Consider the following 14,759-nt stretch of genomic DNA (forward strand, 5'->3'; position numbering starts at 1 on the left):
TATCTTGTGCAGTTCTTGTAGAGAGCCAAGAATAATTATTTGTTTTCTGTGAAATACACACCATGTTAAAAAAAAAAAGAAAAAAAAAAGAAAAAAGAAAAAAAAAAAAGAGAGAGATCTAAAATGCCTACACAGGAAGAGGTGGTGTAATTTCCAAGCAGATAATGACTACCAGTGAGAAGGGCATAGATCTGCACTTTCGTAAATGGGAATACTGGTAGTATGATGGCTTGGGGAGACTTCTTTTGAAATAAACCTGACCTGAATCTAGTTTTTGCTCTCAAAGAGGAAAATAATCCTCATTGCAGGCATGAACTGCAATTTTGTTGGTAGACTCATCAGTCTTCTAGTTGTTGAAGAACAAGGGATGCTGCAAGTAAGCAGTTGCAGGTATTACTAAGAAACTGGATTGCTGCTTGGAATTCCCAAGTGCTTAGTAGTCAGATATATGAATGAGAGATTCGGGCATGCAAAACAGTTTTCTTTGTGTGGCAGTCTGCTTATTCAGTACATGTTTGAAGCCACACTTAAAACACTACAGCCAGTTAATGAAAGAGCTTGGGGTTTGTTGGTTTTTTTGCTTTTTGGTTGGAGTTTTGTTTTAGCTGCTTGACTTTTAAATTTTTTAAAAATATTAGGGAGATGCTGTGTAGCTCATCACAGAGTTGGTGAAATGTTATAGTAGCTGAACTATATCCACATACTAGAATTTTTTAAAAATAAAAAGTCTGAAAGATCAGTTTGTCTATTTGTAATGAAGAAAACAAGTCTCTTAAAGTGACTGTTAAGTGTTTGAAAGAAAAGAAATAATATTTTCAAAACCTGGAATTTTGATAACTGGATGAGGAATACTTTAGTTGGACTATTCAACTGAAGAGTAGAGTTTGTCTTCTGAAGTGTTTGGAATAGTGAATGTCACACTTTTCTGTTTCCAGCTCTAATTTCTGGTTTGGTTTAGCCATTTTTTAAAAGAATAAAATATCAGTTCCTATGTCTTTATTTTAAGACATGGTGAGTCAAGGCTTAAGAATCAGAAATTAAAATATTTTTATGAGAAGATTGAAGCAATATTTGCCATGAAATAATAAACTAAGATGAAGTTGGTATAAAACTTGTCTGCCTCTGTGTTTGGCAGAGGTGAGGCTACACCTCAAATCCTGGGTTAGATTTTGGACTTCTCAGTACAAAAAGGATATTGAAGTCCCGGAGCACAGCCAGAGAAAGGCAGGGAAGCTGGTGAAGGATCTGGAGCACATGTCTGATGAGAAGCAGCAGAGGGAGCTGGGAGTGTTTAGTCTGGAGAAAAGGATGCTCAGGGGGGACCTTATCACTCCCTACAACTGCCTGAAAGGAGGTTATAGCCAGGTGGGAGTTGCTTCTTCCAAGTATCAAGCAGGGAGGAGCAGAAATTACCTGAATTGTGCTAGGGGTGGTTTATACTGGATATGAGGATAAATTTCTTCATGGGTAAGATTGTCAAGCAATGAAATGGGCTGCCCAGGGAAGGGGTCAAGACACCATTCCTGAAGGAATTTAAGACATGTAGATGTGGTGCTTAGCAACATGGTTTAGTGACGGGCTTGGTAGTGTTAATTTGATGGTTGGACTCACTGATTTTAAAAGAGGAGAACCTGAGCTGTTCTGTGATGTTGAAGTTTCCACATTTGGTTTTCATTACTGTGTAGCTCAGTAGGGTATTAATAGGGAGTTGTATTTAAGTGAATATAAACTGTTTCTGGACAAACAATACTTGTTCTCATCGAACTTCCTTGCTAAACTGTGATTAGAAACTGACCTTAGTACATGATTCAGTGACTTCTAAAGTTGTGAAGATTAATAATTTGAAAATTTAAATGGTTGTCTTTTTCACCATGTTGTGGCAAAAGCATGTATCTTAAGGGGCTGACATTTAAGTCATAACCAGAATTTATTCTTTGAATTCATTCAATCTGTGGGTTACTAATCTACGTGTCTGTAATCTGCCTTTTGTAAATGGAATGCCTGTGTCTTTTTCAGGACTGTCTTGGTGAGACTGGAAGGATGCAGCCATCCAGTTGTTATGAAAGGCTTGTGTGCAGAATGTGGCCAGGACTTAACTCAGTAAGTACTCTCAGCTCTTTTTTCCAGCTTCTTGCTTCTGATAAGATTCAAGCTCTTCCTTCCCTCATCTAATAGAGTCATAAAATATCTTGGGCTGTAAGGGACTTGGAGGTCTTCTAGTTCCAACCCCCTTGCCATGAGGAGTGCTATCTTCCACTCGACAAAGTTGCTCAGGGTCCCATCCAGTCTGGCCCTAAATATTTTCAGGGATGGGACATCCACAGCTTCTCTGGGCAAGCTGTTACTGTGCCTCATCACCCTCACAGAAAACAATTTCATTCTTATAGCTAATGAAACGTACCCTTTTTTGTTTAAAGCCATTCCCCCTTGTCCTGTCTCTACACGTCCTTGTAAGTAGTTCCTCTCCAGGTCTCTTTTAGGCTCTTCAGGTTGCTAAAGGTTGTAAAGAGAAGGCTGCTCTGAGGTCTCCACTCATTTAGGATTTAAGAACTCTGTCCATGCTCTTTTTTCATGGAGATAATGTAGGGTTACCTAGGTAAAAAAATACAAGGAGCATGTGTAGAGAGGTAAATTCTCATCACACTTTGCTTTCCATGTACTCACTGCTGAGACCAAGAGTTGTATGGTGTGTCAACAGCAGCTTGCTTAATAAACCTGAGAGCTTTGTCTGTGCAGGTGCAAGTAGCTGAGAGGTAATAGCAGTCTCATTCGGCTCAAGGTCATGAAGACCTTGCTTCATTTGTACTGTCTCTGAATGGAAGCTAGCTTGGCTCCAGTGCTTTCGATTTAAGGTTTCTTAACTGTTTTCAATTTTTTGTGAAATATTCTGCCATGGAACTAAAGGAATTTAAGCCTTAGATGGAAAAGAAAGCGAATTCAAAAGACGATTGTATTTCTCCTTTGCTGTGTCTCATTGCTTGGTAAAGAGAATGTTTCTTATGCATATCAAATTACTAATTCAACAGCTGTTCCAGAACAATCTGTATAGTTGCCTGGATTTTTTAAATTAATGTTGAATACTTGTTTCATTTGACTGGAAATACTTCAATTTCATTTTGATTCATGTTCATTGTTAAGAATGTTTTTGTGAAAGTTATCCAACAAACCAGTGCAAGTGAACTGAATTTTGAGAGTGCTGTGCAAGAAGTAGCCTGGTTAATGTTTGGATATAACCTTTTATTTAAAGTAAATGTTAATATTTTGTGAATAAGCATTATTTGGCAAACCTAGCAAAGTTAGGATAATCATGAATAGGGCTTTGTCTGTCCTGAATGAATTCTCGATTTGACGTTTGAATACAGTCACATCTAAATATTGCTCTACTGCTTTTATTTTGTGTGATAAATCCAGACAAATTCAAGGTATCTAGCAAATTAATTTTTTTTCACTTAATACTTCTTATGTCTATGTGTTCATTTTCTACAAAGTGGCTTATACATCTGAAATACTGTTTTATGACTGCTGAGCCTACATCAAAAGATAGTTGAAAAGCATTGATGCTTTTCTTGCTTGGAGAAAAGCAAGTACAGCATTCTTAGTAGTCATACAACTAATGGTCTGAAAACGGTTAACAATTTTTAAAGGCTCATTGAGAATGCCACTCAGGGTTATAGATTAAGTTTTCTGAACTCTGAAGCAAAGGATAGAAGATGCTAAAATGTACATGTAAATTTCAGGACAAAATACTTTTGTTCCTGGACATCAGTGCTGCCATACACTGTGGTAGAGGTAAAGATACCTGTCTGTGGTTTTATCTGCTTCAGCTCAGTACAGTTGTTCCTCAGCAGTTTGCTTGTCACAAAGTGAAATCCGGTTTATCTCTTGTAGATCTGATACAAATCTTGTCCTTGCATGGGAGAATTGAGAGCTGTGCATGTGTCACATAGGACAAAATTTCTATGGTAGTATTTTTTAATATTGGTGAATCGTCAATTAGATGTCAGAATTCCCAATAAATTGATTGATGTAAGCTAGTGAAAGGGATCCTATACAGGGTTACTTGTTCAGTTTTCAAACAATTTTGTACTCATGTGTGCACTCACGCACAATCTCTCACACACATGTAGGCGCACAAAGGTGACACCTATTCTGTGTTGATATGTGTATATGCACACGTCTGTATACCAGTAAGATCTGTGCATAATAGATATACATATAAAAAAATGATACAAGCTTACAGAGTTCCTCATTGTTTTCTGCCAATGGGAAGAGCATGTAAGGGGAATTTTTTGGATGGTATTTTTCAAGCAGCAGTCACCTGTAAGTCGTTCTGTGTGCAGAGAGTAACTTTGCTTATCCTTTGTTTACATTTTTCATACTCTGGCTTGGAAAACAAGTAGATAATTGCATGCTGAGTGATTGCAAAAAAAAAAAAAAGATACAGAGTAGTTTTAAATTTGAGTGGTTTGGTAGTTATACCTAGTTTATAGTTTGTTTTTTCATGCAAATCAATACATAGATGTGTTTCATCTTAGTGTCGTGTCACAAAATAATTGTAAGAAAGTGTGACTTACTAGAGTGACTTTTTGCAGGGTTTTTTCTGGTGAGCTTCTTTGATCTCTATCATTTTGTCTAGTAACTTGCATTAGCAAGAAGTTGAAAGAGCATGTTAGTTAAAATAGCTCTTTTTAATCTTTTTTTTTTTTTGGTGGTGATTAGTTTGAGGCTACAGATTTTAGTCAGTTTAACATTTCACTAAACTATTGTTTTTTCATGTGATCCTTCTTTTCCCTATGTGATTAGGATACGAGGCAAGAATGGAAAACAGAGCGTGCCATTATCCACAGCAACTGTATCGATGGTTCACAGTGTCCCAGAACTGAAAGTTAGCTCTGAGGTAAGTACCATCATTCTTTCTTTGTTCACTGCTTTCACAGTAGCTCCACAGTTGAGAAACTTAATTGCAGTAGTTTTGTAAACGTTGTATGCACTTAATACAGGAAGTTTGTCTTCCCTTTGAAGAGGAATTTGGACTTGAACATCAGTAGCCCCGGGGTTTTTTGAGTTTGTCTTAGTGTAGATTGATTTTTCTCATGGTTTATACTGATTTTTTTAGAGCTGTATACTGAAAAGATGTCGCTTTGACAGCAGCCTTTAAACTTAATAGTTGAACATTTTTGTCACTTAGAGTGAACAGGCAGTGAAAAGTTCCACTAGCTGAAATCTATTTAAAGTTTGCAATGTCTCTGAAACCTAGCTTTAACCTACACCTTGAAATTGACCCACTAGATATAGTGAAGCTAGTTTGCTGCAACTTAACTGTATGGTAAAATTATTTCATTATTTTTCAAATACTGCAAGTATTCTGAGTTCATGAATATTTCCAGTATTCATCTGAGTTATCAAAATATGCTTGTTTATCCCTTAGTTTGTGTAGGGGTAAGGAGCATGTTTATTTTGAAGGGAACATTCTATTTATCTTATTTATCAACCTGATTTCTTTTTACTTTTTTATGCTGCTACTTGATTTTTTTTCCGGGTAATTCTTCAAAGAGCACCAGTGAGTGGAACTGTCAAGTTGTAAGCAGTAGAGGTGTCCCCATCATAGAGGAGTGTTTCAAAGGGCAGTTTGCATTTGATCCTTACTGCTTTGTAGTGCTCTAACTTTACTTTCAAGTTCATCTGTCTTGGGGATAACACTGCAACTTGCTATCAGAAGTGAATGAAGTGAACACAGAGCTTCACATGGTACTTGGAAAGTTTCTAAATACATGCAGGAGGAGTAAACTTCACTCATATTTAATGGATTATAATGCCTTAATGTTAGTGCTCGTGTGGCACTGCATAAACTTGGTTAGTTATTTATGTCTGAAGACATACATTCTGTAATCTGAAATTCACAGGTATCATTTCTGTCACCAGCAGCTTCAGTTTTATACTTAGTGTGGGGTTTTCAGACATATTGTATTTAATGATGCAAAATTGCTGGACGTAGCAGTCAAAAGTTCTCAGAGCTATTGATGAATTTTCCTTTGTGTTCAGTGCCACTTCTATTTCCTGTCAGGACACTTAAATTAAATCTGTGGCTACTTATTTGTTACATTGAAAGTTTTGTGTTGAGTGTTTCAATTTTAGGAGGCAATAATGTCACAAAAATCGGAGAGTAGACTTTGAGAACATTTTTTTTCTGTAAAAAAACCTGCTCCACAGCTGCCATTGCTACAGTTATGTTGAGGCATCACTTCTTGTGCAGTTAGTTTGTAGCAAAAAGTCTTCTCACGTGTACAGTACACAAAAGGCAATAAACCTAATTTATTTCTGTGAAGCTACGCTTAGCAGTGAATATGTCTGTTACAGCAAGCTGAGCAGCTGGGAAGAGAAGATCAACAGCGACTACATCGAAATAGAAAACTGGTGCTCATGGTAGATTTGGACCAGACATTGATCCATACTACAGAACAGCACTGCCAGCAAATGTCCAATAAGGTATTTGGTACTTCTCAATCCAATATAACAACAAGAATGTTTCGAACAACGTTTAAGTGATGGTTCTTTAAAAGAACATTCTGTGGTTAGGTAAAATTGTAGTTGAAGAATAAAAAAAAAGTGAGAATCAAGTCTTCTGTAATATGTTCCTTTTTCTCTACATTCAAATTGATATTTTTCTTTCTTCCATTCATGCTTTCCTGCACTTTTCCTTTATAATCATTTTGAGAGATGTTTCGGGTAGCTATTTTTAATCTCTGCTTTCCTTCCTCTGCAATTCACAAGCTGAGTACTCAGTAATGAGACTATTTTCCCTCCAAGTCTGAGGCAGATTCAGTGAATTACTGTTTAAAATCCCTTTTTGAGCAATCCTGTGCGTTCCTATGTCTGTCATTCCATGAGTATGTGTAGGGATTTTTTAAAACCTTTTTGGGGGGAGTGAGGAGGAGAGAGGTTGTGTATTGTGGTTTAATTTCTTCATGAAACACTTGTTATTGAACTGACAAGGGATATTGGCTTCTAACATTTCTAATTTGGGAGTTCTAAAACAAGAAACGTGTTGAAATGTGTACAGTGTCTGGAACAAGAGGATGCAAACTCAAACATCAATATCATGCAAAATGTGATTGCTTAGTTCTTTTCTTTCCTGTTGCCATTCTTGCATGTCCATTAGGCTCAGTATATGTTCACAACTGCTAGGAAAAAGCAAGCTAGAAATGTACATTGCAATTAAGAGGAAAGGGAACCATGAATATTCAACTTAAGGATTAAAAAATCATGCGTGTCTGAAAGGCTATGCCTCTATCTGTAAAAATTCATTGTTTGAAGAAAAATAATTTTAAAAATATTTTGAGGTTTTTAACTGGGATCTTTATCTGCAAGCTTCCTCCCTGGTTTGCTCTCTGATGCTGTTTCCATAGACAGACTTTGTTGATTGAAAAAATACTTTCTTTGAGCTCAATGCATATTGAAATGAGTCTGTCAGTTCACTGAGAGACATTGATTGTATTGAGATCCTGAACTTTTTTGAAACAAGCAGGTTAAGAAATTTCTCAGATTGGTTTGCCATAAGCAAAAATTTGAAGGAAAGCCACCTACATCATAAATTTTTCAACAGTACAGCTTCCTGCATTTGAAAGCCTTATTGTTGGACTGCCAGCCACAGAGCAAAAATATGCTTTGGATTTTATTCATCCACATAATCTTGTGGCCAAAACTTGCTTTGATCTAGTAGGACCAAATAAAATTGAAGTAAGGGAAGAAGGTAGCTCTGGAATGCTGGCATTTTTGTTTGCTATTTGGATAATATTCAACATGGTTTTTCTTCCAGGGAATATTTCATTTCCAGTTAGGTCGAGGTGAGCCTATGTTGCACACACGTTTGCGTCCTCATTGCAAGGAATTCCTGGAAAAAATTGCCAAGCTCTATGAATTACATGTTTTTACTTTTGGCAGCAGACTGTATGCACATACAATTGCAGGTGAGTTGTATGTTACAATTAACAATATTTACCTACCCTACCTTCATACTCATATAATTAATTTTCTTTATGGAGTTGTTTTCAAGTATTTGTTCTTTGTTGTGTAAAGCCACCTCCTAAATAGTCCTGTAAGTAGAATTCTTAGCTTGTTTACAAGGCAGTGTCTGTATGGCCTATAATTTTAGAAGTAATCTTTTTTTTTTCCCATCAGATGTGCTTTGCATTGCTGATGGTTAGAGAATCAGAGTGTTAATTGTTGCCTTTCTTATTAAGTAAGAAATTATGTTTATAGACCCTAACAGTGATCTGCAACTTTACTTGTCTTACAAGTCTAATGTAACTGTCCATGAAGTTCCAACAATGTGACATCATCTCATCCTGTGGGGAATGCCACCCCCTCGTATGGTTTCCTTTCACCCAAGGAAGTTCTGCTGCTATAAATCAATTTACAGCAGTTCTGTTTGTGTTCTGGAGCTGAGGAAAAACATTAAGTTTGAAAAACATGAACAAAATCTAGCAGTATTTTCACATTATTTTCTCAAGAACTTAAAAATATTTTCTCGTAGTAAGTGAAAACTTGTATTTGAATTATAACAGTAGTAGTCTATTGTATGGGTCACTGGCTGAATTGGTTTTTTTTCCAAGAAGCATAAAAGAAACCTTCCCTGGTTATGCAAGTGTATGGGTCTGAATCATGTTAGGAGGGATACCATGTGTTTAAACTGTCAAGATGGGGTAAAAGCCAATTTTAGTCTTTCCTGTGAGAAGAGCATTTTCTCCTCAAATTTCCCTTTATCAATTCTGTTGGTCTAAGACAATATAATTAACAGTATTTTAGGTTATGACTGTCAAATGATCCATGCTGCTGTTCCGTGTCTCCTGCTTTTTTTATATTGTCTTTCACATTTGCTTTTTTTGTGTCCTATTGCCAGGAGCGTTTTGAACAACAGTGTCCCAGTAATCCCACTTCTTGGCAAGAAAGGAAGATTCCAAAATAGTTAGAGAGCTAGCTATCCTAGTTTGCTCTAAAACAATTTAGAAAAAAAATATATAATCTAACAATTCCTTATGCATGTTAAATGCCATAGAAGAGGCTTGTAATGACAATTATAAGAGACCTCTGAATGACAACATTCAATATTTCTGTAACCAGAATGTGATGGTTATTTGTGGTCTCCAGCTAATACTCCTTGAAAGGTTTAAGGCATGTCCTGTCCTGCCAATCCAAGTCAATGTTTCTGTCACTCAGTCTTTGACCATAGTTTGAAAAATCTTCCTAAAGCTTTGTCAGTCTTGCTATTGGATTAAGTGTTATGTGCTGCTAATACGTGAACAATTTTGTAGCTTTCTGTCCTTCTTGGAATGTGTTTTTATTTTCTGCGGCAAAAGAGGAATAGTTTTCTTATGCACTAGGTTTAAATACATGGTAGTCAGAAAGTGAGGGGGCAGTCTTCCTCACCTAGATCTGTGCTGTGATCTGGCCTATGGTCAGAAGCCGTATAGCAAATGGTCTTCAGAGCCAGAGAGGAGCTTTAGAGGTAGTTAACTCACAATATCTAAGTGCTTTCTCTGTCTTCTCTCAGTGTATGATTTGGTCCTCTGCCCATTTTAGTCTCTCAGCCCTAGTGTGGATTACCCTGCAGTCCCTGTGCTGCCACAGGCTGACACTTAGTGAGGTTATCATACTCAAGCTACTCCATTTATTCCATAGATGGAATAGCCACCAAATGAGCAAGAGTATTACTGCTTCCTGTCACCCACAGACTTCTGGATTTCTGGCTAAAGCTATTTAACCTCATCAAAAGCATTCAAACTGCAAGTGGGTTATTTGTGCAGTTGGTGTTAGTTTCAGCTGAAATCTGTGGACAAACACTGGTTACAGCCTTCGGTCCACCTGTCCAGCCAAGCTGCAGTACTAGAGAAATACATAGCTGATACATATAGGGAACACTTGATGGCAGTATTGGTTAAATGGTTTCTTGTACAGTTGTCAGTTTGATACTGTATTGTTATCCCTACCTTACTTAAAGAAAGAACTTGTATTAAAAAGGTGGGGATTTTTTTCATAAGAAGAAGGTTGTTTGCTTAGGTCCTCTGTAGACATCCTATATGTCTTTGTGAATTCCTGAGCTGCTCCTTTCATGTCCTAGAAGGCTTTCGAAAAGAGATGACATCTTGTCAGTCCTTTTCTCTCATCTCAGCTGACTCTTGCCTGCTGTTAAGTGGGATTAGCTGGTATTTGTAAACACCGTTATCTAGAGCCCCCTGGAGTATTTCTCTACTAAATAATTATTTCGAGCAATTGTTACTTAATTTCTTTTTCTGCTCTGTATAAGAGAAGTTTGGTATTTTAAAACGGATGTCAGCTTTAAAGCTAGTTGTAAAATGCCACAGAGAATTTTGAGTTCAGAAACTATTAAGCAACAATAAAGCAATGTGAAATCACCCCAGATTTATTATGAAGTTTAGAAAGTAGGACCAAGTGGAAAGCATTTGTACATGTGGTTTGTTACATCAAGTGTATTAATCACCAGTGTCTGAAATTGTCCTAGCTTTTGAAAGATTGGGTCAACAGCTCTTTCCGGGCTGTAAAATAGAATCTCAAATAGAGCTGAAGGTAACCTGATTCTTCAGAAATTCAGTTTGTTTTATTTATAAAACGACTTACTCAAATTCATGTTGGTTCCAACTGTTGTGTAACTTCTCCTGGAAACTGCTATTTAACTCAATCTTTCTCTAAGATTTGAGACATCCCCAATATGAGTTATTTTTCAACATTGTATCTTCTGATGGTTTTAACTTAGTTTTTACTTATTTAAGAATGTTGTTTTTCAAGAGAGCCTTTGTAAGAGCAGGCAATATAGTTTGGTAAGTCTATATGCAAAGAGACAGTCTGAGATAATGGGAAACAAACAACTGGGGCAATAGTCTCTGGTAGGTGAGTCTACTGGATAGTCCTTCCTAATGCGGTGAAGGATAATGATAGTGTGTTCAGTTTGTTCTAGAAACTGGGGGGCATACTTAGCACAGTGTCTAATTTATGAAACTAAATGGAAGCTCAGTTTGTCCTAGTCTCTCTTGGTCCCTATCTGAACCCATGAACCTTTCATTATATTTTCTCTCCCCTGTCCAGCTGCAGAGGAGAGAGAGAGTGGCTTTGGTGGGTGCCTGGTGTGTTGAAGAAAACAAATGATGTATGATGAATGAAATGTGACCTGCACTTTCCCTGAGATGTGAAAACATCAAATTGTTTGTTACATTGATTTAGTTGACATGGGAACATCTAAAAGAGACCAAACAGTTTGACCTGGAAAGAACTTTTTCAAAAGAGACCAGTGCTGTTTTCTATGTTGTTACTCAGGCAGCTTAGCTTCGGACTCTCCTAAGGTGGTCTCATATCTTTGCAGATGGATCCTTGTGAGCTCTGTCCTCAGGATATTTTTAGTTTAGTGATAAAGCATTACTATGAAGCTTTGGAATGCTATCTTCTCTCTAATCCCTGGCAGCCAGGCTTTCTGCACTTGGACTTTTTTAGTTCAACTTCATTTTTCTTACGGTTTTAGCTTGGCAACATTGCAGCTGAGTGCCTCATTGAAGTTTTGCCACATAATCAGTACACTTCTGTCGAATTCAGTGTAGAGAGTTCCTGTGTATTCAGACAATTAGCAGAAGAGAATTTTGTTGGGGAGAACAGGAACTTGTATGACAGCTTTTGTAGTTTGTCAGAGTATCTATGTGTACAGCAATAAATCTTTGGAGCTAATTTTCTCAATTCATTATGCCTAGGTACTGCAAGGGTCTCACTACAGGGGATGATTCTACGAGTTTGCAGCAATTCTTAAGCATAGTCGGGTGAGTTAAGGTTGAACCTCTGTCCTTAACTCAGAATTTTCTTGCTTTTATGGGTTTTAAGTTACTCTAATTACACATCAATATTAATTACATGCAGGATCAACTTTCAGAAGTGATGAATAATTTTTAGGGTTTTTTAAAACTTTGTTTTTGAAGTCCCAGTGTAAGGTACTCTTGGGAGCTGGACTGTTATAAGGAGTTGAATATATGTTCTGTGGAAATCTGAGCTCCTTGAAAGAAAATTAAAGTTGGTCTATAGAGTCTGTAGTCATTTTGAATTCTGTTTCTGGTTATAATATGGCCATCATTTAAAGTAAAAGACAGTAAACTTGAAAAGATGGTTTCCCAAGTAAGTATTGACTGCCTTGTATTATTCATAAGAATAATGAGAAGTTATACTAGCTTCAATACAAATTCAGTAAAACGGAAAATGCAGGTTAGCATGTAGTATGCCAGTTTCTCTCTAAGGAATTATTTGGTTGTGATCTGCTCATAAGGTGGACTTCATTATTGGAGACTAGGACACATGTGCATGTGTGTTTGTACACCCAAGTCATCATTTTGCTAAATAGTGGCACTTTATATTGCTTTAAGATCAGCTAGCACAGCTTCTGTTTTGGTTTTGGGGGTTATTTTTTGTTTGTTTGCTTGATTTTTTTTACGAGTCCAGTCAGAACAGTTACTATAACTGGGCCTAAATACTTCTAGAAGTCCCAGGATATATTCATTATGTGTAAATGTATTGAAGTAGTTATTAGAGGTACAACTTAAAACCTACAAATGCAAGAGCTCTGGCTGAAATTGTCCCTTAACTTGCTACTGTGCTGAAATATTGCAGCACATTGCCGACTCTTGTGAGACTTCTCTGCAGTCCCTAGGCATAATGAGCTAAGGAGAGCATTTAGCTTTAAAGAGCAAACTATAGAGAGATAAATGTAAGTTGCAAAAATCATGTATCTATCACCTGCTGTATCTCTTTCAGCTTTATTTATTTGGCTGTCACGAATTCAGTTTTGTTGCCATCTTGAAAGAAAATTAGATGGATTTTTAAAAATTAATCTCAGTGAATTAGCTACAAATACTTGATCCACTGTACTTTTTCCCATCTGATTTCATGCTTTAAAATTGTCTGTTAAATTGCTGTTGCACAAATTAAATAGTAGAAGTATATAAAATATTATCAAGGAACAAACATCTTGAACATTAACTTTTTAATTTCTTCTTCCAAAAGGATTTTTGGACCCTGAAAAGAAGCTTTTTTCCCATCGGATATTGTCAAGGGATGAATGTATTGATCCATTTTCTAAAACTGGGAATCTTAGGTATGTATATGGGTCTTAGGCATTATATAAAACAGGACAGCAAACAGAGAAAATACACTAAATAAAATAAAAATTACTGTTTATATTCTTCTTTATCTGCCTCTTAAATATCAGCACCATCTCAGTAAAACTGAGGTGTTGGGCATTGCAGCATTCCCTCTACCTAATGGGTTCTGTGGTAGCAGAACAGTGAGAATGTGATGCCATGGCATCATGTTTTCACTTACACTTCTTATTTGTAATAACAAACATCCTTCCACTTTGTCTTGTGATCTTGTATAATGACTTTTATGTTGTGGTTTTTTTAAGTAAACCAAAATTGTCAGTTTGCATTTAATTCTTAATTGAATACCTAGTATTCTGGCTTTCAAATGTGCTAAAAGCACCTTCTGTTCCTAGTGTTTCTTGAAATTAGGTCATCTAGAGCCTTGAATTCATATTCTTGTCTAAATTCTGATCTTTTTCAGAGTAGAAAGCCAAGATTTTTTTCTAAGACAGATATGTTTCATGCAGCTTTATGAAATACTAGAAGTTACTGCCTCTTCACAGCTGACTATAGCAAATGAGAAGCGTTTTTTCTTTTCTTGCTCTGTTTTTTATGTGCATCTTAAGTACTCTACCTCCTCTTCCTCCTAGGTGATGGGTGATATTAGTACTTCTGTTTCCTTTATCTTGGATTGAATGAATCTACTTTCTAAAAACTCTTCTTGTGTCTTTTACCTATCTTTATATAGGTAGCGCATTGACCTTGTGATAGTTGACTTTGCGTTATTGGTTGATAAAAACCAGTGAAAACTAGACTGAAATGTTGTAATGGTTTGTTCTTGCAGAGGTTTCTTGTTTTCTGCTTTTAGCCTTTGAGACACAGATTTTAAAAGAGCGATTTCCTTTTTTTCCACTAATGTAAATTTGTTCAAACTTGTATTTTGAATTCCATAATTCTAAAATTGCTGACTTTTTCTAAGTTTCTTTTGTAAATCCGTGTTCTGCAGATATGCTCATAATAAACCAGAGCATCAACAGAAAGTGCTTTCATTGCTCTGTAAATTTCTAAAACTAGCATAATGTATCAACTGTTTTGTCTCGTAGAGATCTCTTTCCTTGTGGAGATTCCATGGTTTGCATCATTGATGATAGAGAGGATGTTTGGAAGTTTGCACCAAATTTGATAACTGTGAAGAAATACGTATACTTTCAGGGGATAGGAGATATTAATGCACCTCCTGGATCAAGAGAAATGCAAATGAAGAAGAAAGGTAATTATATTGTTTTTAAACTGTGTTTATAACTTTGTCCACTTTTCAAACATGATTGATGTAAGTAATTGGTCTTGTGGTCTTAGCAGTATTACAGTTGTGCTCAGATGGGCAATCCCAGATTATTTAGGTTGAAAATACGAATGTGAATAGCTTGGTAAATCTTGACTATTCTTACTGAGAGCATTCCTTTAATATCAACCAGAGCAGAAGCAAAGCAGTAATAAGTGTTGTGGCTCAGAGCTGATTGGACAATACACTAAACTGTTCAAGAATATGTCGAGGGGGACAGTTTCTCCCTCACACCGCCATGTAAAACATGCTGACTTTTTCTTTGAAGGTTTCGCCTCTTCAGTCCCCTT

At 36.6% G+C, this 14,759-nt stretch overlaps 1 protein-coding gene across 3 annotated transcripts in view; it reads left to right on the forward strand.

The window, feature by feature from the left end:
- Positions 1–14,759, forward strand: part of CTDP1 (CTD phosphatase subunit 1) — a 102,159-nt gene that overhangs the window by 13,722 nt on the left and 73,678 nt on the right. For all 3 annotated transcript variants that reach the window (XM_063403879.1, XM_063403888.1, XM_063403899.1), the window contains exons 2-7: positions 2,017–2,100; positions 4,804–4,897; positions 6,358–6,486; positions 7,817–7,967; positions 13,051–13,141; positions 14,231–14,397. In XM_063403879.1, the coding sequence (XP_063259949.1) occupies positions 2,017–2,100; positions 4,804–4,897; positions 6,358–6,486; positions 7,817–7,967; positions 13,051–13,141; positions 14,231–14,397 (716 nt within the window). The remainder of the gene's footprint in view (positions 1–2,016; positions 2,101–4,803; positions 4,898–6,357; positions 6,487–7,816; positions 7,968–13,050; positions 13,142–14,230; positions 14,398–14,759) is intronic.

The sequence above is a fragment of the Prinia subflava genome, chromosome 1 (genome assembly GCF_021018805.1).
Source record: "Prinia subflava isolate CZ2003 ecotype Zambia chromosome 1, Cam_Psub_1.2, whole genome shotgun sequence".
Classification (NCBI taxonomy): domain Eukaryota; kingdom Metazoa; phylum Chordata; class Aves; order Passeriformes; family Cisticolidae; genus Prinia; species Prinia subflava.